General features: G+C 34.0%; 1 protein-coding gene across 1 annotated transcript in view; it reads left to right on the plus strand.

The window, feature by feature from the left end:
• The window catches only part of KIF6 (kinesin family member 6), a 138,041-nt gene that overhangs the window by 7,255 nt on the left and 109,014 nt on the right, over nucleotides 1-21,772 (plus strand). Inside the window, exons 4-6 of the mRNA XM_058166959.1 lie at nucleotides 14,771-14,918; nucleotides 16,487-16,596; nucleotides 18,383-18,512. Coding sequence (XP_058022942.1) covers nucleotides 14,771-14,918; nucleotides 16,487-16,596; nucleotides 18,383-18,512 — 388 coding nt within the window. The remainder of the gene's footprint in view (nucleotides 1-14,770; nucleotides 14,919-16,486; nucleotides 16,597-18,382; nucleotides 18,513-21,772) is intronic.

The following is a 21,772-nucleotide window of genomic DNA, read 5'->3' on the forward strand; positions in this document are numbered from 1 at the left end:
ATACAGCAAGATTACAAGTGAAACAAACTACAATATACCTTGTTTCTCCTAAAATAATACATCCCCTGACAATAAGCCCAATCGGGCTTTTGAGTGCATGGCAATAAAGCCAAGCACTTATTTCAGGGTTCAAAAAAATATAAGACAGGGTCTTATTTTTGGGAAAACATGTTCGTATAGTGTATTGTAGTACATGATAGTATGAACATAAGAGCCAGTTTGGTGTAGTAGAGATTGTGCACAAAGCTGGCTGGGAAATTTTGGGCCAGTCACTCTCTCAGCTCTAGGAAGAAGAAATATTAAACTTCTGAAAATATTGCTAAGAAATCTACATGTATTTGTCAAGAGTTATTAAGAGTCAAGATTGACTTCAAAAAGTGTGGTTTAGTGTTGTAAATTCTGTATGCAAAAAAGTTTTTGAAAATATTAGATTTATATACTGGAAATGTGAAAAAAGATAAAATTCACATTTGCAAATCACATTTACAATTAAAGGGAAATGTGTCTTCACACAATGTGCAATTAATAGAAAGTAAGTATACCAATCCATTATGCTTACTTTTCATTTTCAGACAGTATTCCCTTGAATACATATTTTGAGATAAAAAAAGGAAAATATGTTTAACTTACAGAGTTTGTAGCTAGTTTTGATCAGGTATAAGATTACGTACAAGATGGACTTTGGTCTGTTGATATACATAATTTCTTATAATATTTTATAATGTCTTTTTTGTACTTTGATAAGCTTTATAGGTTTATACATCCTGGGCATTGTTTGATCCAGGATGGAACAACTGGTACATCTTGCAGACCTTAGAACTTTTCTGTAAGATCTCCATCTCTTTTCCTTTCACTTTTCCTACAGCCTATTTTCTCAAATTTTTAGTCTTTGGATTTGCAGTTTTGATTATAGCTGTTATCTCTTTCCATATTGCCATTCGTATAATATGTATGGTAGATCTCAATTTACAACAATTCATTAAGTGACAATGGCACTGTTCAAAGTTACAATGGCACTGAAAAATTTTCAGGTGTTCTAGTACATTCATTAGCTTTAATTTACTCTTTTTATGGCACAATCTAACTGCATATAGCAGGATACAGCCAGGATTTCCTATAGTCAATGAAATAAAGATTAATCTTCTTATATTCTTTTGTTCTCTCCATTCTCTATCTTATAAGAACATCAGTTCAAGGTTCACCGTATTTTTATTTTTCATTGTGGCTAACTAGATGTCTCTATGCTGCTTATGGGCAGAAGATACTTCTCTCCTGCCATTGTTCATCTGCAACTCATTTGGAGACATGCTGTTCTCAAATTTGCAGTAATACTTAGTCTTCAAACCTGTTAATCTAACATTTAAACTGCTTAAATGAGTTTATTGCTTGCTACCTGGTAGTTGCTCTTGAGAGCATCTTGAGGAAACCTGAAAAAAGCAGTATAAAGTATAAATAGGCACATTAATTATAACTTTTTTGATGACAGATTATCTATATATGCTCCTTCACCTCTTTGCTTATTCAAATATCAGGTAATTTTATCATACAAAGATAGAGCCTTTTTGGTCCAGAACATCTTTGCTTGATTTGGGTACCCTGTAGATGTGTGGACTTCAAGTCTCAGAATGGACAGCAATGGTCATTTTGCCACAGAATTCTGAGAATTTCAATTCATAAAACTAGAAGATGCCCAAATTAGGGAAAGCAATCTAAACACATTATTCTTCTCAGTCTAGGAAGTAAAAAAATGTCAGTATAAATAAACTGAATACATTTGGATGTAATTCAAAACTATTCTGATAAATTTATATTTAGTATAATCTTAATTAAGAAGTATGCAAATTGCATTTCAAATAACACTGATACCATTAGGATAGAACTAAAATGAATTTTATGACTTTTGCTTTTTATATCAACAGATAACAATTCAAAGACCATGGCCTTCTCTGAAGAGCTTTGAATGCCTAGAGACAGAAATCCCATTTCATTCTATGACATTTGGATACTTTCTGTTCCTATGATATATATTTTGTCAAATGAAGGAGATAGAAATCACTGGAATATGCTTCTGATAGTGTTTTGTACAGCACAGTCATTTGCAAGTGCACTTTGATAAACATTGCTGCCCAATCTTTTTATCCTGTGCAAATTACATGTTTCTTGAAGCATAAGCAATTTTTATTGCAATAAGAAGTCAAGCTAGTTGTGGATATGGAGAGCATTTTCTTCTGTTTTCCTGTGGATTGAGTAAAGGGTATACAGAACACCCTTTTTAGGTGTTTTAGGCTCAGTAAGAATCATATAAATGGTTAGCTCAAATATCATTTGAAACCATTTTTATTTTTCAGTTAAATTCTTTATTTTGTTCTGTGTTCATATTGAGGGATCCTTGGTACTTTCTGAGCTTGGTTGTTCCCTTGCAAACATTTCATAACCCATTGATGATGTTATTTGGTTTGGGTAATGAAATGTCTGCAAGAAAATAACCAAGCTCAAAAAGCACCAAGGACTTCTCATTTCAACCCTGAGCTATTAATATTCTCCTTTATTAGTATTCATATTTGAGAATGCAAGGATCCTCTTATATCTGATTCTTCCAAATATGACTTTTTACTCTCTTTGGAGATGCAGTAAACATGAGTGATCGTTCAGAAAGAACACATACTTTATAAGAACAATGTTGCAACAGCTAGTCCATACTTCTGAAGTTATATTACTTGTTTCCAAACTTCGGTTCTTTTTTAATAATAAAATTGCAGGATGTGTTCACTTGTTAGTAATTTCAGTTTTATTGCAACATATCTTGTTATCTCAACAACGTTTTGTTAGTACTATTTTAAAATAACATAATTTCAAAATATGTTATTTACAATGCCTTCATATTGTAGTGCTGTTTGCTAATAATACATTTTGGCTGTTTTTATTTATATTCAAATATGCCAAAATTCCTCGTTAAAATTAATAGTTGCTATTTTGGTATTGTGTAGTTCCTCATGAGGGTTTTAAGATTACAAAAACAGATTCATTATTAATTTGGCAGCTCATCAACTGAACATATTCCTGAAGAAAAAAAAGTATCAGTAAGGGAAGGAGGAGCTTTGCTGATCTATTTCCAGGAAAATGACAAAGCAGAAATATCAGTGAAGTTTCTCAGTAGCATTCCAAAGCTATTTGTTGTATGATTACATGGAAAGCAAATTACAACAAAATAAATCCACAGCAATAGCAGAACAATAAAAGAAGAAACATATATGACATTAATTATAGATCTACATTGCTGGCATAATGTGTTCATTTTTTCCCCTTTTTGTATTTCTTTGAACTTTTTTCTCTATTGTTATAATATATAGTTTGTTTTAATGTTTAAAGTTGCAGTTTACTCTGGTTGGGAGTTAAATCCCACTGAATTTACTGTTTCTGTTTAGACTTTCTGAGTTAGTTATTTCTCACTACCGTGTTTCTCCAAAAAGAAGGCCAGGTCTTATTTTCTTTTTTACCCCACAAAAAATGGCTAGACCTTCTTTTTGGAGGGTTCTAATTATTGATTTACTTTTAATTTACTGCCTATTTTAGACCACTTAAATTTTACTAGTCACATTTTTTTCCCCAATTTTTTTTTATTTTTTATAAACATAATAAAAAAATCATTTTGAACAAATTATTGGTCAGGTACATTTTTAAACATATTAAATTTCACATATTATAATCTAATATAATAAATCTTCCTTATTCTTCCTAAATTCAATTATTCATTTGCACAAAATCTGTTAGAAAAAAAAGGTCAAATTCGACGCATTCAGAAGAGTATTTGAGTGAAGTCTAGTCCCCCGTGGTTAATTCCCCATAAATTCCTTAATAAATCTTCTATTTACGTTTTTTGAAGTTTCACCAATCAACTTTATATCTACATTACTAATCAGAGGTCAGACCATCTAAAATCATTTTCTTAAAACTGCCCAGAGATCACATAGACAATTTCTTTCTTCCCTTATTATACTAGTCACATTTAAAAGGGTTTACTAGATACCAAAAATAGCAATAGCAATTGCACTTAGACTTATATACGGCTTCACAATGCTCTCTAAGCAGTTTACAGAGTCAGCATATTGTCCCCACAATCTGAGTCCTCATTTTACCGACAGCCATTTTACTGCCAGCCAGGAATCAGCAGAAGTAGCCTGCAGTACTGCATTCTAATCACTGCGCCACCACGGCCCTATCTTTTCTCCTGAGACATTATAGGCTTTGTCCAATGTTATAGTTCTATGTTGTTTTTCAATGTGCTTTTGAAAAAGTTGACCACCAGTTTCTACTTTAGTATTAGTAAATTGTTACATTCTCCAAACTCATATCCAAGGATCAGAAGTGGGTTTTGTCACATGAACTCGACCAATCACAACTCACTGAGATGTCAAATACGTATTTTTATAACTTTGAAACAGAACTTAAGCATTTTGTTCAGTGAGGAAAATGTAGTTGCATGTGATTTTTTCCACTTTTGTAGTATTATTGTGGGTAAAATTATATGTATTATTGGCGCTCATTGGAATTACCCAATAACCAAAACTAAAATAAAAACTTGTATAAAAATATGATTTTATATTTTGATTTATAAATTTAGTGCAGCAAATTTTGGGTGACAAAGGCATAATCGCACTGCATTTATATTTCTGGATTTTTTGGGGGGGTGTTATTAATCTAATTGCTATTTAGTGGACTAATATTGCTATTACTTTGAAAGTCCTAAGAATATTGTTCTTAACATGGAGATATATCTATCTGTATATTTATCTTTTATTTATTTTATTTATTTATTTATTAATCAAACTTATATACCGCACCATCTCCCATAGGACTCAGGGCGGTTCACAGGCATATTAAAACAATATAATAAATAAGCATTAAAACCCAGTTAAAACTAAATATTATCATGGCCTGATCACTAAAACAGTAAAAACCAATAAAAACCCCATTAAAATTTGCTAAAACATTTTATCTTAGGCTAGTCCAGCGCGCTGAAATAATAGAGTCTTCAGTTCACGTCTGGAGGTCGGGGAGTTGTCGTAATCCCGGAGGAAGCTCGTTCCACAGGGCTGGTGCCGCCACAGAGAAGGCCCTCCCCCTGGGGGCCGCCAACCTACATTGTTTGGTCGACGGCACCCTGAGGAGGCCCACTCTGTGGGAGCGCACAGGTCGTTGGGAGGCAATCGGCGGCAGAAGGCGGTCTCGATCGATCTATCTATCTATCTATCTATCTATCTATCTATCTATCTATCTATTTATCTATCTGTATCTCTATCGAAATAGAAATGAAGCAGAACATGAAGAATCAGTTTTCGCCAATCCAATGATTTATTTATTGCAGACACTACAGTACTTCAAAGAAGCCAAACAATATCCATGTACCTGATATGACCAGATGGAGTATAGAAATCAAATTGAATATATTGTTGGTACAAGGAGGCTAGAATAGGTCAGTTGTAATAGTAAAGATGTAACAAGGGAATGTCTATGGGACAGCTTACAAAAAGCTTACCAACTCCTAATGTTCACATTGCAAGTCAAGATTGTCAAAATGAGAGTCAAAGTCAAAGTGAGAGGACAGAACTAACCAGTTTCCATGATATGATTTTGAACATATAACCACAATTTTCAAAGAGAACATTGGAAATTATTTTGAAGTTCTGAACTTTGTTAAATAGAGAACCAGAGGAACTGTGGAATGATTTTTTTTAATTATTAAGGAAAAATATGAAAAAAGATTGCCAAAGAACAAGAAGCAGAAAAAAATAGATATCAGAACAAATGATGAATGTTGTCTAGAAGAGAAATCAAACCAAGAGAGATATCTTAGAAGAATTTTTAGAGAGCTGTTAGAAAAAACAAGAAGCAGTATTGTCATGACATCTGTAAAGATATTGAAAATGGAAACAGAAAATCTTCCAAAAGATCTCCAAACTCAGGAGGTTCCAACCTTGAATTGGTATGCTAAAGGATGCTAATAAATAGATAATAATAGATTCAGAGTTGATCAAACACAGATGAAATGAGTATACTGTAATTTTCTACAGTACAGAATGTTAACATCCATGTTATTCCCTATTTACAAAAATTGGAAAGAACTGGAAGTACCTTTTTAAACTAACACATTTTATTTGTTATCAACAAATAACTTCTGATTTTTGACTAGAATTCCTATTTATAAGACCTTCTAGTACTAGAAGATGAAGTTATATTAGTCCTCTGGCAAGCAATGGACTCATGATCGGTAATTGTTATAATCTAACTATGCCAACAAAACTGGAGAATTTAAGAGACCGTGGAAACAATTGTAGAATATCCAAAATCTCATATACTAGCAAAATAATGCTTAGGATCATCCTACACAAATTAGAATCCTATGTGGAAAGAGAGGTGCTAAATGTTCAAGCTGGCTTTAGAAAAGGCCAGAATATGAGTCATTATTGTTGATGCGTACTGGCCAATTGAAAAGGCCAAACAATGCAAAAAAATAAATCTATATGTACTTCATTGATTATAGAATGACATTAAATTGTGTTAATCACGTCAAGCTATATAACAGAGGAGTTGTGCTTAGGAAAATGGGAATCTTAGAACATTGCACTGTTCTTGTGCAAAATCTGCACACAAAATAGGAAACCACAATCTGTAGTAAACATGCTGAAACAGACTGTTTCCAGATTGGGAAAGGAGTAAAAATAGTGGGGACAGTATTTTAATAGCTAAAAATACAAAGGATTTGGAAGGTCTGGAAATGAAATTCAAGGAGCACGATGAAAAGTAGTGGGACTGAAATTAAACATAAATAAAATCAAACTAATAGCAGGTAAAGTAACCAGAACTGACAATAAAAATATTGACGTGGTGGAGAGCCTGTGCCTTTTAGGATTAATTGTTAACAGTAAAGAAAATAGCAGTCAAGAAAAATGCCAAAGTCTCGTGTGGTAGACCCAGTTGAATCAAAAATATCCAGGCTCAAATTACCTTATTTCAGACCCATTATGTGAAGACTTACCTTTCTTGAGAATTCTAAAGATATAGAAAAGGAGGAAGTAAATAGAAGACACCCAGCTGCAAGGTACATGGACTTGATTATAGGGGCAATGGATGCATCATTGGGAGCTCTGAAAGGGCAAGTTGGAGACCATCCTGGAGAAGATGTTTATATGTGGTTACTAAGAGTTCACATCGATTCATGGCACATTATCAAACATATCTATTGAATGTCAGCAGGTGGCAGCACTTGGCTGACCTAGGCTTGAAAATTACAATGGTTTGCTTAGGACTTAAATGGGAGGTACACCAAGCTAGGCAAAATTGGGGAAAAAAAGAAAAACAAAAATCATAGAATAAAGACAAAAGCAAACCACTTATGAATGTCAAGCAAACTATATGATGAATCAAAGGAGATTTAATATCTGTTGGAGCATATATTTGGATATTCAGATAATGCATGAATTTTTTGCTTTTATTATGCATGCTTGTGTAGGAGAAAATGTGTCATTCTTTGTTGCCTTCTCCCACAAAGAACAGTTATTTCTCATTATTCTTTGTTCATTGTCCCAGCCATTCAGCTGTGGTGAAGCATATCACATTTTCCATCCTCTTGAGCTTGTTTTGTGGCTCGATTAAGTGCAGCTGTAGCATGTTGATTCTGGATAAGTAGGTGCTTTTTGCTAGTATAATAGGTTGCTGGGTGATTTAACTGGCAGACAAAGAGGTTTCTAACACAGTGGCTGCCTGAAAAAAGGCCCTTGAAAAAAGGCTACCTGAATAGTGAAAAATTGGGGAAAACTGTCAAATTTCTAATTTTAGATCTCTTAGTGCTTCTGTTGTTTTCCACTGCAATTTTTTCTGAAATAAGACATAATTTCACATTATGTTTACACAGTATATAAAACAATACATTTGTAACCTGACTTAGATTACTTTGTCTCATATATTCTAAATAGACTTGTTGTTGCACATTTATTATATTACATTAAATAGCACCTTAAAGGGGAAACACTGGACATAGGTATACTATAAATATATAGCCATAGATTAGTTCTCAATGTCTGATTATACTGGTTTCTTAATCATATCTTGGTCTATAATTATATTTATCACAGAGTCAAACTGAAGGAAGAAGACTAGTTTGCCAGCCCTCCATCTCATGCAATGGTATTCAAACAAAGCTTGCTACTAAATCTCTAGTCCACAGGTGTCAAACTCGATTGTGTCATGTGATACATCGTGACTTTTTTGCCTTTGCGGAGCTGTGATGGGTGTGGCCTGCATGTGAAGCATCTGGCCTGCGGGCTGCCAGTTTGACACCCTTGCATGTCAAACTGGCAGCCCACAGGCCAGATGCTTCACATGCAGGCCACACCCATCACAGCTCCCTTGCATGGTCTAGTCCAGGGGTGTCCAAACTTGGCCCCTTGAAGAGTGGTGGACTTCAACTCCCAGAATTCTCCAGCCAGCATGAGCTATAAATATGAGCAAGTTGCTGGCTGGGGAATTCTGGGAGTTGAAGTCCATCACTCTTCAAAGGGCCAAGTTTGGACATCCTTGGTCTAGTCCATCCATTCTCTTTTTTTTTTTCCTCCCACTGGAATTTCCCATACTTTAGCTTTGGCTGTGAATTTGGTCTGATGATCTGTCTCAAAATATATTACAAATGGGATAATCCTGAAGTAATCATTCAGATCTCATGTGAGCCTAGCAATTCTCTGATACTCATTACAGCAAACCATCTTTTTTTCAGGCTTCCTTCTGAGCCAAAAAAATATACAATTTGCACTCTTTTTCAAACTTGTTTCTTTGAAATAATTTTCAAAGCATACATAGCTTCAATGCATATGCAGTCTTGGGCTGAAGGAACAAATCTCACATTAATAATAAGTTTTATGAAATGTGGAAGAAAAAGAAGTTAGAGTATTATAGAGTATTGTGTTTCTGAATGGAAATAAAATATATTTTTGCTTTGGGAACTACTAAGAAGCTGCCTGCATTATGTTAATTCTAGGCTATGACTATGGTTGAGGAACCGTGATATACTGGAAGGAATCATCATTCCTGATCTTTTTATATCTCTTGGTTGACATGGTGAACTGGTGAAATTTTATAACAGACAAACATGCATCACATCCTTATTCTTATTAGTATAGGTGGTTTAACATAGAAGTTTGTAGAATCTATTTACAGCATAGTGGAGGAAGAAAATAATGCCTTTTTTTGAATGCCACTTTGCATGATTATAGGGTTTTATTTTAGCAAGTTTTAAGTTTGTTTTCCTTTCTCCTTTTAAATTTTTGCAAAGTAAAGTGTCAGAACTATGGGATTAAAATAGTTATGAACATGATACGAATCTGCATCAAAAACCTATTTTTATCAAATTTCTATTGTAAGATATCTTTTTAAAACATTTAAGCACAAAAGGGACAGATTGCAGCTGCCCCTTCCATTAAAGTTATATACATTTAAAATTGTTTAAAGGGAAACAGAAAGCACAGCACCTCTTTTTCTATGTTACTATCTGCATGAATATTTGGTATTTACTTGGGCATAAAAGAAAAGTGTAACACTTCTTCTTAACTAAAGGAATGTTTATCTACAATTCAAATAAAATAAAATAGAGTCAGTGGCATGATGGGTAAGATATTGGAACAGGATATGAAAGTCTATCTTCAGCTACAGAAACTCACCTGATTATTTTGGGGGAAGTCACTGTCTGTCAGCCCAACTTACTTTACAGATTTATTTGTGGAAAAATAGGAGGGAACACCAAGTGTTTCACTCTGAGCTCTTGAATGAAAGGCAGAATAGAAATCAAATGAAGGCAATAACTATTTAAATACATTTCTTTTCCATATATTTAAGTGGAGTTCTTTACTTGGAAACTTAAATTTGATAATACATGTTACTTTTGTCATAAACATTACTATTTGAAAGTATCATGCCAAAAGCATTGTATGTAGAGGATTGTAGAGATAATATTGATGAAGGACGGAACCGTTAGCAGAATTGTTAAAAGATAATAAAGAAGAAAGTAAATGATAGCTCACACCTAGGAAAGGAGGGACCATGAGAAAGAGATTCAAAATAAGCCTACCTTGATATTGGACAGTGGGAGTGGGGATGGGAGGAAGAGAGAAATTCTGGCAGGTCTTCAAAACATATGTTATACTTGACAACAGTATTGTTCCAGCAATTCTTGTAATATGTTTCTTGATCTTATCCACCTTGAAAGGATGATATTGCAGAACCAAAAACCTTCTGTGATGGACCAAATGAAAGTAAAAAGTTGTGAAAAAAATCTTAGGAAATATTAATACTTGGTCTATTTCTTTTATAGAGATTTGCATGCTCATAGCTTCCTAACTCCCCCTTTACAAGTAGTTCAATTAAAATTAATAACATGTATCAGATGCTTAAAATGTATTTTAAATGTATTTCAGTGATTTTAGATTTAATATGCTTGCTTTTGTGGCATCCAAGTAATAGCAAATGAGCCCACAATTGCTCAAATTACAGAAAGCCAGTCCAAGGTGTCTCTTCTACAATGATCATGTGGGGTTGATAGGCTCTTATTTTTATTACTTTTGAGTCATGTTTAAAATAGTAGGTTTATTTTAAACACTTCTATCAGTACTTCCTTAATCCTACAAATGTTTAATGGTGGGATCTACTTTGGGGCCCAAATCAGTTAACCGTGTTTCAAATATTAGATTTTCACTTAAAGATGTTTAGTCTCTGAAGGTATTATACAAGTGAATTAGGTATATATTTTGAGGAATATTTATCTCTAGAGCCTTAGCAAAATCGTATTAGTATCTCTGTCATTAGTATAGCCAGGCTCAAACTTATAAACTTTTAAACATAGAATACTGTAATGTTGCAAATGTTTATTTCAGTTTGTTTTAACAAGGTGTTCTTGGGGGATTGTAGGTGTTTGTTATTTTTTTGTCTGATGTGTCATTAATTGAATCTTTTTAAAAGAAAACATTGTAGTTTCTAATTATACCAGTCACAATTTAGAAATTGAACCTATCCCTGTATACATGGAATAGAAATAATATGGTTGATGGGCTCCTGTTTCCAGACTGTCACTTTCTATTTTTCTATACTCTTTCTTCTAATCCATAACCATTTCTGATGGAGATTAGTTGAAAAATTTGCCAGTTTAACCAAATGAATGTTAAATAACTGAAACACATACCTCTTCCAATTCTCAGAAGAACATGATTATATTTATTAGATTTCCAGTTTCATGCTGTACTGTCATCCATTGCATATTGGTAATAACCAGCTGAGTTAGATCATATTTCTTCAAAAGAAATCTTATGTACATTGGCTTAAAATTTGGTAACTTTCAAACCTTTATTTCAGTGACTAATAAAATCATTTATAGTATATACTTAAATAAATAAATGATTTAATCTTGGAAATTATTAACAAACAAACATAACCATAAGCAGAAAGAGAGAATGCATCTGGATCCAAAAAAGCCACTATTGTAGAAAAATAGAATTGTATGTGAAATACAAAACCATTGGCTAATCTTTCCTATAGGGATTCAATAGGAATCAAATAGAATTAAGCTATTTTAGATATATGTGGCAAAGGTCTAAAATGAAATGAGATACTTTAGGTTAATTTAAACTGAATTCATATCTAACATGAAATATGAATTGAGCCACTGTATCTGCAAAAATTAATACATTTCTTGTTATGCTCTTTATGTGAGGAAAACTCTAGGCTGGGAAAAGAGGAAGGGTCTACTTTTGATACTGCATTCTCAAACGTAGAGGAATGTTAATATAACATATTGGCATCAACTTCATTTTTCATAATTCTTTAGCATTTTTCTGAAATTTGGTAGGTTTCTTCCCTTGGAATAGATCTACGAGATAAACCATTTTCCTAAAGCTCCCCTGTCCAAAAATAGAGGTAATGATAAAATTAATAATTACCCCCTATCTAAGTATTTGAAGATTGCCCTTATACCAAAAATATTGCATTCATTTTTTGAAATACCAGCTTTCTCCAGCTATAAAGGCCAGTGGTTTTAGAGTTGGAATCAGTCACTTTGAGGAAAGACAGAGCTGTTAAGTAAACATGAAACAGATGTTTACAACTCCTAAGGCTGGGAAGGGAATAGCTAAAATCTGTTGACTCAGAGGGGAAAGAGACAAAAGTCAGGATTTAAACTCTGGGCTTGACATAAAAAATATTGATGCCTGTGTACAGTAATTGTTCCTTTTAGCAGTAAAGCATCTTATCTAGCCATGTTGAATCTGTGAAAAATTTGCTTTTACTCAAGGTAGAATTGAATTTCTAGTAGCTGGTTTTTATTGTTGTGCCTAGTATGAAGTCTGATACCAATTAGGTACATCAAGGTGGGGAGACTGGCTCCCAAAATTTCTCCACCAGCATATTTTTATGGAAATTTTTGGGAATACATTTGGAGGCCGCTGTATTATACACTGTATCTCATATTCTACTGTATAATTATATGCTATAGATTTTAGGAAGATTTCACACTTGTTTTAGAATGTGTGAATGTGTTAGAACATGTTTTGGTTGCCACAATGTAACAAAGATGTTGAGATTCTAAACAGAGTGCAGAGAGTACCACTGTAGTTTCATTTGTTCCTGATGTATTAACAAGCACTTCCCCCAAAGCTGCTAACCACATGTTAACAAGTCCAGCTCTGTGACAAGTAACTAAGTTTGATTAGTAATTCTGAATTACTAATTTCCATTCTGTTTGTCTGGAAATTGACAAGGCTGTAAGCAGTTACAAACAAAAGGCTTTTGCCTCTAGCCGGCTATAGCGCATTCCTGCGGTTGAAAACCTAATGTTTTTGATGCTGGAAAATATAATCTTTTATCTATATAATTCAGTCAGTCAGTCAGTCAGTCAGCCTTTCTGTCTGTCTGTCTGTCTATCTATCTCTCTATGCCTAATTCTTTTTTCATAAGTTTTTTACTGTAATTTTTGTTGCTAATGCCAAGAAAGTTAAACAGTGTGTCCTCTTTTCCCCCCTCTACCATTTGTTTTTCTTCCCAATTGTCCATGTCTACCTTTGTCTATTCAGATATCTGGATAACTCTTTAACTGGCTCAGGTTCATCTTCAGATTTATTTAAATGAAGTCATGCTAACCGATATAACCCACTAGATTTATCAACTGATGTGGGAAACATATTTTTTTCCTGATTTATTGTTCAGAACTTATGATTAAAAAGATAAAACTACTTGGAGTAAAAAAAAATCCCCTGTTTGATTAATGAAATGCAATTGTCCAAAAGGTTATGTTCTGATTAAGCCAAAGATAACCAGTAACTATTTATTCAACATTGCCTGAAAATAGGCAATAGCTTTCTTCCAAACTAAGGTACAATCTTTGCCTAGTAATCGGGCAGAAAACAAATGTCTCTGAAAATTCTGGTATTTTTGTTATGAGTGGTTCTGACTTTCTTTGGCATCTTGTATGTTTTTCTTTGACATTTTGCTATTGTAGATTACACTGAGCCATCTGGCAAATGCTTAGGCTTCCAAATAAATGAGTTGGAGGCCTTTGCCTTTTTCATGGCACCAGACTGGAAGCTGATTTGTATAAGGCCCCATTCTCCTAGGAACGAAGATTTTGTTTTTTAAAGACTAACCTATTTAAAACTCTTCTCATATAAAGTACAAACATAAATATTACTTTTTTTCCACTTGTACATAACATATGCCAGTTCTGAGCTGAGTAAATCCGGTACAATGTCTGTATAAAATTTGGATAATTGCTCCATGATTATATTGTCAAATCTATGTTCTTCACTTACAAATGATTGAAAAAATATATACTAGGTAACTTTTCCTAGCTATGATACTGCTTGCACAGAATTCTATCATTTCCATATAAAGACCTGGGGATTTATAAATGCCATGTTACAGGTGGCCCGTTTTGAGTTTTAGAACCTTTGGTCTCTCAGATGTTATTGGAATATATTTTCTAACAAACGCTATTGTTCCACCTAATGAAAATTGTAATTCAGGAATACACCAGAAATCAGAGTGGACCATGGGTATACAATAGGCAGGGCATATTTTGGAAATAATTTAGAAAGGGTGCTTTATGGTACATGCATCTAATCATGGATGTAGATTATGTTTGCGATTTTTTGACTGGTGTGTTCTTTCCCAAGTTTAATTGTTGCGCCATCTGCAGAGGCTGCATGATCCTGGAAAAGATTAAGTTGCTTTAAGGAGGTGCAAGCGGATGCCACATTTGTGTGACTCCTGCATACTCCAAAGCACATTTTTCATAATTGAATCTGAAGTACTGTGCAACTTTAGTACATTTACTGAGTATGATGAACAAATGTACACAGCATGCCTGGTATTTAATTGTAAACTGGTTTTGGAATGTTTGCTTGGCTAAATATAATATCTTTTCATTTCATTCACTTTTCATTTAGCAACAAAAGATTAATGATTATTTCTTTTAAAAAGAGAGCCAGTTTGATGTAGTGGTTAAGGTACTGGATAAGACCCTGGGAGAACATGTGGCTGCTGGGCGACTTTTGGCCAGTAGTTCTGTCTCTTAGCCCAAGTCACCTCACAGGGATTTTGGGGGAAGCAGAAGGAGGAAGCATTATGTATGCTGCCTTGATTTGTACAAATATAGATGGAATAAAAATCAAAGAAATTATTAACAACAGATTGAAAATGCACAAATTTACATATATGCACATTTTGTCTCCATTTTCAGTGCTCTGTCTGGCTATAATGGAACTATATTTGCCTATGGACAAACTGGCAGTGGCAAAACTTTTACAATCACTGGGGGAGCAGAACGTTACAGTGATCGGGGGATAATTCCACGGACCCTGTCCTACATATTTCAGAGGTTACAAAAAGTACAGGGCATTATTTCTGTTCTTTTCATTTAAGAATAACTTACTTCCAGAAATATACAATTATGTAAATAAATTTCATGTTGCTTTCTATACTCTCAAGAAGATTAAAGTTCTGTGTATTTAACAGGAAATCAAAGGACTAGAAATTGCCAAAATGCAACTGTTATTTTAAAAGAAGAGAATATCTGTAGTGGTGGTGTCCTTTGCTTGTAAATATTTCATTACCTGACTAGATATAACAACAACAGTACTAGCACTCACTAGCACTAATATTGTTACTTAGTTGGGTAATGAACTTGTCTACAAGCAAACAACCCAATTCAGAGAGCACCAAAGACTCCAAAGTGTTATTTTATGCAGGAATGGTATTGTATCACAGAAAGCTGGCTTAAAGTTTTAAGTCAGCCTGGCATCATTCAGTTTGTATGACCACTTGCTCAAAAGTTTGATTAAAATAGGTTAATATTAATTTATGTGACATTTCTTTAAAACTGTAGTACAGTTAATGCCTGAGTTTACAACAGCTCAGAAGATCAGAATCTCCATTGCTATGAAGGAGCAGGTGTGTTTGGATTTCTCCTAGAGTAGTCTTGCAAGACAGAAAGCACACCCAGATGAACTAATTTTACCTTATTGTGAGGGTACATTAACAAAATCTTGCAAGTCTGAAAGTACATTTCTCCCCCATCGTCTTTACAGCCCAAGAAATATGCCATGCCCACATTCCTTCTGCAGACTAAGGGTGCTTCTTATGTGTTTGGCTGTGGCTGTTCTGTCTGTGCCCCAAGGTCATTCCCACATAGAGACTCTGGCCCGGTGAGCATTTGGCCAGCAATCTGACTTGGAATTCAAGGACTTCCCAACAGTAACTCATACCCTCATTACTACTCATACAAATTACTGTAAGGCATTCTACCTAGGGTTGCCTTTGAAGATCCCTCAGAAACTGCTGTCGGAACAGAATGTGGCAGCCTACTTACTGGCAGATATGAGTCACCAAGGACATATAATATGGGTGCTCTGCAATTCCAGATGCAATTCAAAATGCTAGTTTTGGCAGGTATAATTTATATATGACTTTCAACTTGGCACCAATTACTTGCAGGACTGCTTCCCTAACAGAACTGACCTATATACAATATTATACTTGTCCCTGGTAAAGCTGCTGGTTGTTCCCCATTTCAGTGAAGTGAGGGGATCTGAGGCCACCAGGCATTGCTTTTTGTTAATTGCACCGGTTGTAGGATTAGAGTCAGTGGTGGCATTCAAAATTTTTTACTACCGGTTCTGTGGGTGTGGCTTGGGGAACATGGCATGGCTTGGTGGGCATGGCAGGGAAAGATTACTGCAAAATCCCCATTTCCTCCTGATCAGCTGGGACTCAGGAGGTAGAGAATAGATGGGGGCTGGGCCATTCGGAGGTGGTATTTACTGGTTCTCCGGACTACTCAAAATTTCCATGAAGAGAGACCCTAACATAAAGTTTATATAGTACTAAAGTAAAAAAAATAAATGTAGGTAAAATCTAGATTTTATACAATTATTGAATTTTTTTCCTTTTAATTCAGGATAGCAGTAAGGTATATACCACACATATTTCTTACTTAGAAATTTACAATGAGTGTGGTTATGATCTGCTAGATCCACGGCACGAAGCCTCCAAACTGGAAGACTTACCGTGAGTAATGCAATATTTGTAACAATCAGCACATCTCTTTTCCTTTTCTCCTAGTTCCAATTCTCTGGGTATCTCTGCCTGTCTGCATATCAATAGAAATTAAAATTTAAAATTTATATCAAATTAAAATTTCTGTGACATTGCTGTGGCAAACAATACTGCTGATTTTTTTTCTTTCAAATGCCTTATTCTGTACAATGAATCAAATAAATACAATTACAATAAATAATTAAAAATTACAATGTAATTTTCCTAGATTTTTCACAGATAAATAATAATAAAAATTTAATCACAACTATATATTGGACAGTGCTTCAACAGTTTTGTAACTATTTGTAGAGAGAGTTTTGGCCTGCAAACTCTGCAGAGAGAATTTTGGCCTGCAAATATTTGGCTTGCAAATCTAGGTTGCTACTAGACTTTTGTATATTTGTATGTATTAATATATAATACTACTAAATGTGTATATATGTGTGCGTGTGAATATGAATATTGGAATAGTACAGTAAATACAACATTTTTTCCACTGTCACATACTCTATATTGGGTGGAAATATTATTTAAAAGATCTCCTTGTCAATATAGAAACAGAAAAATTAGCTAGAAATATTAGTATTATCTAATATTTTATCTCTCACATTGCAATTGTATAAACAGCTCTATTTCTAATCTTCTGATTCCTTTCTTTAAGTAAAAATGTATATATGTTTTAATGCTAATTTGGACCTTGATGTGGAAAAGTACTGCTAATTTATTCATAATGACAGAGGAGGCAGAAGCAAGGCTTTTGTTTTCTTTATAAGCAAAGAATGTTTTCCATTTGGCTAAATGGATGGAATTTGTAGATTCCTTTTAAAGCTAAGTGGAATTTGTATAAAACAATATTAGCCAAGTTGAGCTGGATAAATTCTTCAGTTGCATCAGCCAAGTTGTAGAACTTGTAAGAAATGGAATATCTGAGGACTTCTTTTTGAAAAATTGGACTGGTTCCAGGTCCAAAAAGGTACCACAGTTCTCACAATTATCTATTTTAATATTGAAATCAATATCCCAAAGGTGCTTTTTTAAGAGGCAACTGGACTGTCTGGTTTTTCTTTGAAGACATTTTGTTTCTCATCGGAAGAAGCTTCTTGGATGAGAAGCTAAATGTCTTCAAAGAAAAACCAGACAGTCCAGTTGCATCTTGAAAAAGCACCTTTGGGACAACCAAGGCCTGGATGACTGAGAATCTCCATAGACACTGAAATCAACATGCACTTGGATTTCAGTAATGTGGCCTATTGTTCTTTTCCCATAAAATTCTTCTTCCAGTCAATCCGATGTTTAAAGAAGCCTGTAGCGAGCTCATTTTGCTAAATTGTTGAGCAAAGTAGAATTTTCTTTAAATTAGTTTTTCTGGTTTACTATGATAACAAATTAAGATTTCTCTTCCTGATCATCTGGAATAGGGCAAAGTAGTATAAAGAAGGTTGTTAATGTTATAGTTTTATATATTTAATTGCTAATGTTACAGTTTTATATATAACTATATAAATAATAAACTGTATATATAAACTGTATATTGAACAACTCCGTTTTCTTCCTCAGTAGAATAAGTAATTCTGAAATATATATTTCATTTACTAGAAAATCTTGCTGTTAGTAGCTAGAGTAAACCTTAAATCATTTGTATATGATCAAGAAAATAATACATTTACTTACTAACAAAACTTTTGAATAAATATTCCTGTATAAGTTGTGATTAAAAAAACTAAAACCCATACATGTTTTTAATTATTTCTTGTAGAAAGGTGACAATAATGGAGGATCCTGATCAGAACATTCACCTGAAGCATCTCTCTTTGCAGCAAGCAACCAATGAAGAAGAAGCTCTGAATCTGCTTTTCTTAGGTGACACAAATAGGATGATTGCAGAGGTGAGCATGTTATCAACATCTCTTATTTTCAATCACCAAAAAGCTTTATAGTAAAATATATGTTTTTTTAAAAAATATGTAAATAATTACTTATTTTATATATAATTCTGGGTGCTCCTCTCCAGCCATCTATTCAGAAATTTCAGTCAAATTTATAAATATTGTTCTTAAAGTATCATTGTTTTGCTTTTGCTTATAAATGTATTTAAATATTTAAACATTTAATTGAATTTGCGAATCCAATGTAAATCATATTGTATACAACCAGGTACTTTATAGTAGAAGAATCTATATATGACAAGAATGGTACTTTGGCAGAGAAATCATGCTTTCCCAAATGCAGTTTTTGTGGGGGACATGTCAGCTAGAGTTCCCCAAGACAGGAATTTGGAGAATGTCAATGAATAACTCTCCCCTACTTGGCCCTTGGAAACCATGATGTGGGACTTCCATTAAGTGATGGAAAAGGCACTGAAATTGAGCCCAAGACGTTCAGAAACGTCTACTGGAAATGTGTTGTTGGAAACGGCTTCAGTGGTATCATTACATAATGATTCATTCTTAGTTGTGGTGTGCTGAATTTCTGGGTAGCTTCATCCAAACTGAAGCTGGCCAAAGGGATCTGGACAGTTGTTTCCTTTGGCTTTTTCCCCCATGGCAGTCCTAAATGTAACATCTCTTCTAGTATTTAAAGAATATTGTACTGTTAAAGCCATCCTCATGTTTCTTGAAACGAAATATTTCCATTTTTCTCAGTCTCTCCTCATATGTCTTAATTGTCAGTTCCCCAGTCATCTTTTACTGCCTTCCTCTGAATTTGTATGTGTTGCAACACAGTTCACATTGATAGATGAACATATTGCTTTAGGCCTTAATCTCAGTTGAACAAATGTAAAAATCAAGGTAGATAGGGATTTGTCTACACATTAAACTACTTCATTTTTAATATGACATGAAACAATAGTATATGTAAAAGAAAAATTTTATGAAGCTAAGTAATGAGGAAGCAAATAAGAAGTTGATATGTCTTTCCTCTGGCATGAATCTGGCCAAAGTAAATCTTTGTGGCAAGTTTTCTAGTAATAGTGGGAATTCTTAAAATATTTGAAATCTTACTATTCAATAGGGAGAATAACTCTTTCATTATTAAATTGTAAGACTTTAGAATGGAAAAGAAATATTTTCATTTATCCATAAAAGCAGCCCTGTACAAATCACTTTGCAATATGGTAATTCTGAGGATTGAATCTTCTCTCTTATGAGGAATTGTTATTCCTAGAAAGGAATTCTATTTTCATTTCTTTGATCTTGTCTTTCTGTATTTGGCTTTTCTAATTAAATTTCAGGCTGATGTACAAATTCAGAAATAGCAAATTTAGGATAATTTAAGATTTTTTTTTAGGTGTAACCAGAAACACCACACAGGATATACACTGTATAAAAATAAAGAAATTCTGCCTCACAATAGGAAATGGTGGTGGAAGTCAAATATAAGTTTTTACATGGTACATGATGTAATGTAACATTTGTGAATCTTTTTTTCTGAAAGCTTAAGAGAAGGCAGACTGTATATACCATTCTGATAGATTTAATAAAAGAGAATATGACTTTGTTTTTATTTATTTTTATTTTATTTATGTCCCACCTTTATTATGATTCAAAACATACTTTATAATCATGTTTTCTTGCTATCACTTCACAACTCAGTGATTTGTTGAAGTCGGGAAACTTCCATCACAGTGAATGTAACCTAATTTCACATTTTTTTTTACATTCAGCCAAGCTGCCACATAACTCGTTTCCAAATGCAGAGTAAGGCAAAACTTGGCACAGAGTCTCTTGGAGTTACGAACAGAACTTTTTACTCTTGAAACTACCGAATGAATGAATTGTTTCCTGAAAAAGCCCCCTCCCCATTCGCTCCTCTTTTGTTTCCTATGGGAGGGGCCAATCATCTCCAAGGTGTGGCTTTACTCCCAAGTCGACCCTGCTTTCTGAGTTGTTTTTGTCTTCTGGCAGCTCTGCACATGCGCACACTGGGAATGGGCTGTCTTTCTCCCTCTCTGCCGCTGCAGAGCCCTCGTTTGAGCTTTCCCCAGCCCCTAGGACTGGCCCATGTTCCTCCCCAACCTCCTCACTGTCTGACTCTGCTGCCAGCTCTGCTGGCTGCCGGCGGGCCACAACAATAATAAAACTAACAACAAAATAAAATATTGACTCAAAATATGGAGACAAATAACTCAGAAGTTTTATTTTTAGGAAATTAAATCAAAGCCACCTTGCAGTTATTTTTTTTTAATGCAAACTTAGCCTGTTTTAATGAGAAGAAACTTCAGTAAAAGGTTTTATTGCAGTGTTCTCTGTTTGTTCAGTTTGGGAAGACATATCTGTGTTGTATTTGTTTAGCTAATTGTGTTTAGAAAAGGCCTAGAGCTAATATTCTTGGCAGATTTCACATATATTTAATGAATGTAAACATTTTAAATATTTAAAGATGAAAGCAATACTTCTCTTTTATTTACTTTTTCAACTATAAGTATGCCATCTATCTATTCTGCACATTTTTGCATAAAAGGTATTTTACCACCGAAACCTACAATTTTTTCACAAATATACTGGTTTTAGAGCTGATGCGTAGGTCATCAGGCTTGTTGATACCATATTATTTCAAGCAAAAATTTCTCCCAATTGGAGAGCTTAAATTGAAAGAGCATATTGCCATAATCAAATGTTAAGGGACATACAAGGGTCAAAAAAAGAACCAAAAACGAAATGAAAGTAAATAGTTGAAACATTGTGTTTGTACGTCACTATTGAGAAGATAAATTTTGTATAAGGGCTCAATGAAAAGGAATTGAAGATGAATCTCTTGGTGCCATATCTTGGTGTCAAATCTGTGACATATAATTGGTATAACTACATGATTCTGCTCCTATTCAGGTAGCCCTTAACTTACAACCGGTCACTAAGTGACCATTCAAAGTTATAATCAAATCAAACCCTAACCAAAGCTACTTATGACCTGGTTTTTAACTTCCAACATGGTTTTTAACTTCACTTCATGGTCATGTGATTGGATTTTGAGCACTCAGACTGCATTTATAGCCATTTGCGCACTATTTGCAGTCATGTTGCACAATTTGCAATGTTTTTGTTTTGATTAAGGAACTCTCTTGTACTTTTACAGCATCATGAAGTTATGAGAATGTGATATGTAGGTTGAATTGACCATATTTTTTTCTTTCCTCAATTGTAAATGG

This window comes from Ahaetulla prasina, chromosome 1 (assembly GCF_028640845.1).
Source record: "Ahaetulla prasina isolate Xishuangbanna chromosome 1, ASM2864084v1, whole genome shotgun sequence".
Lineage (NCBI taxonomy): Eukaryota > Metazoa > Chordata > Lepidosauria > Squamata > Colubridae > Ahaetulla > Ahaetulla prasina.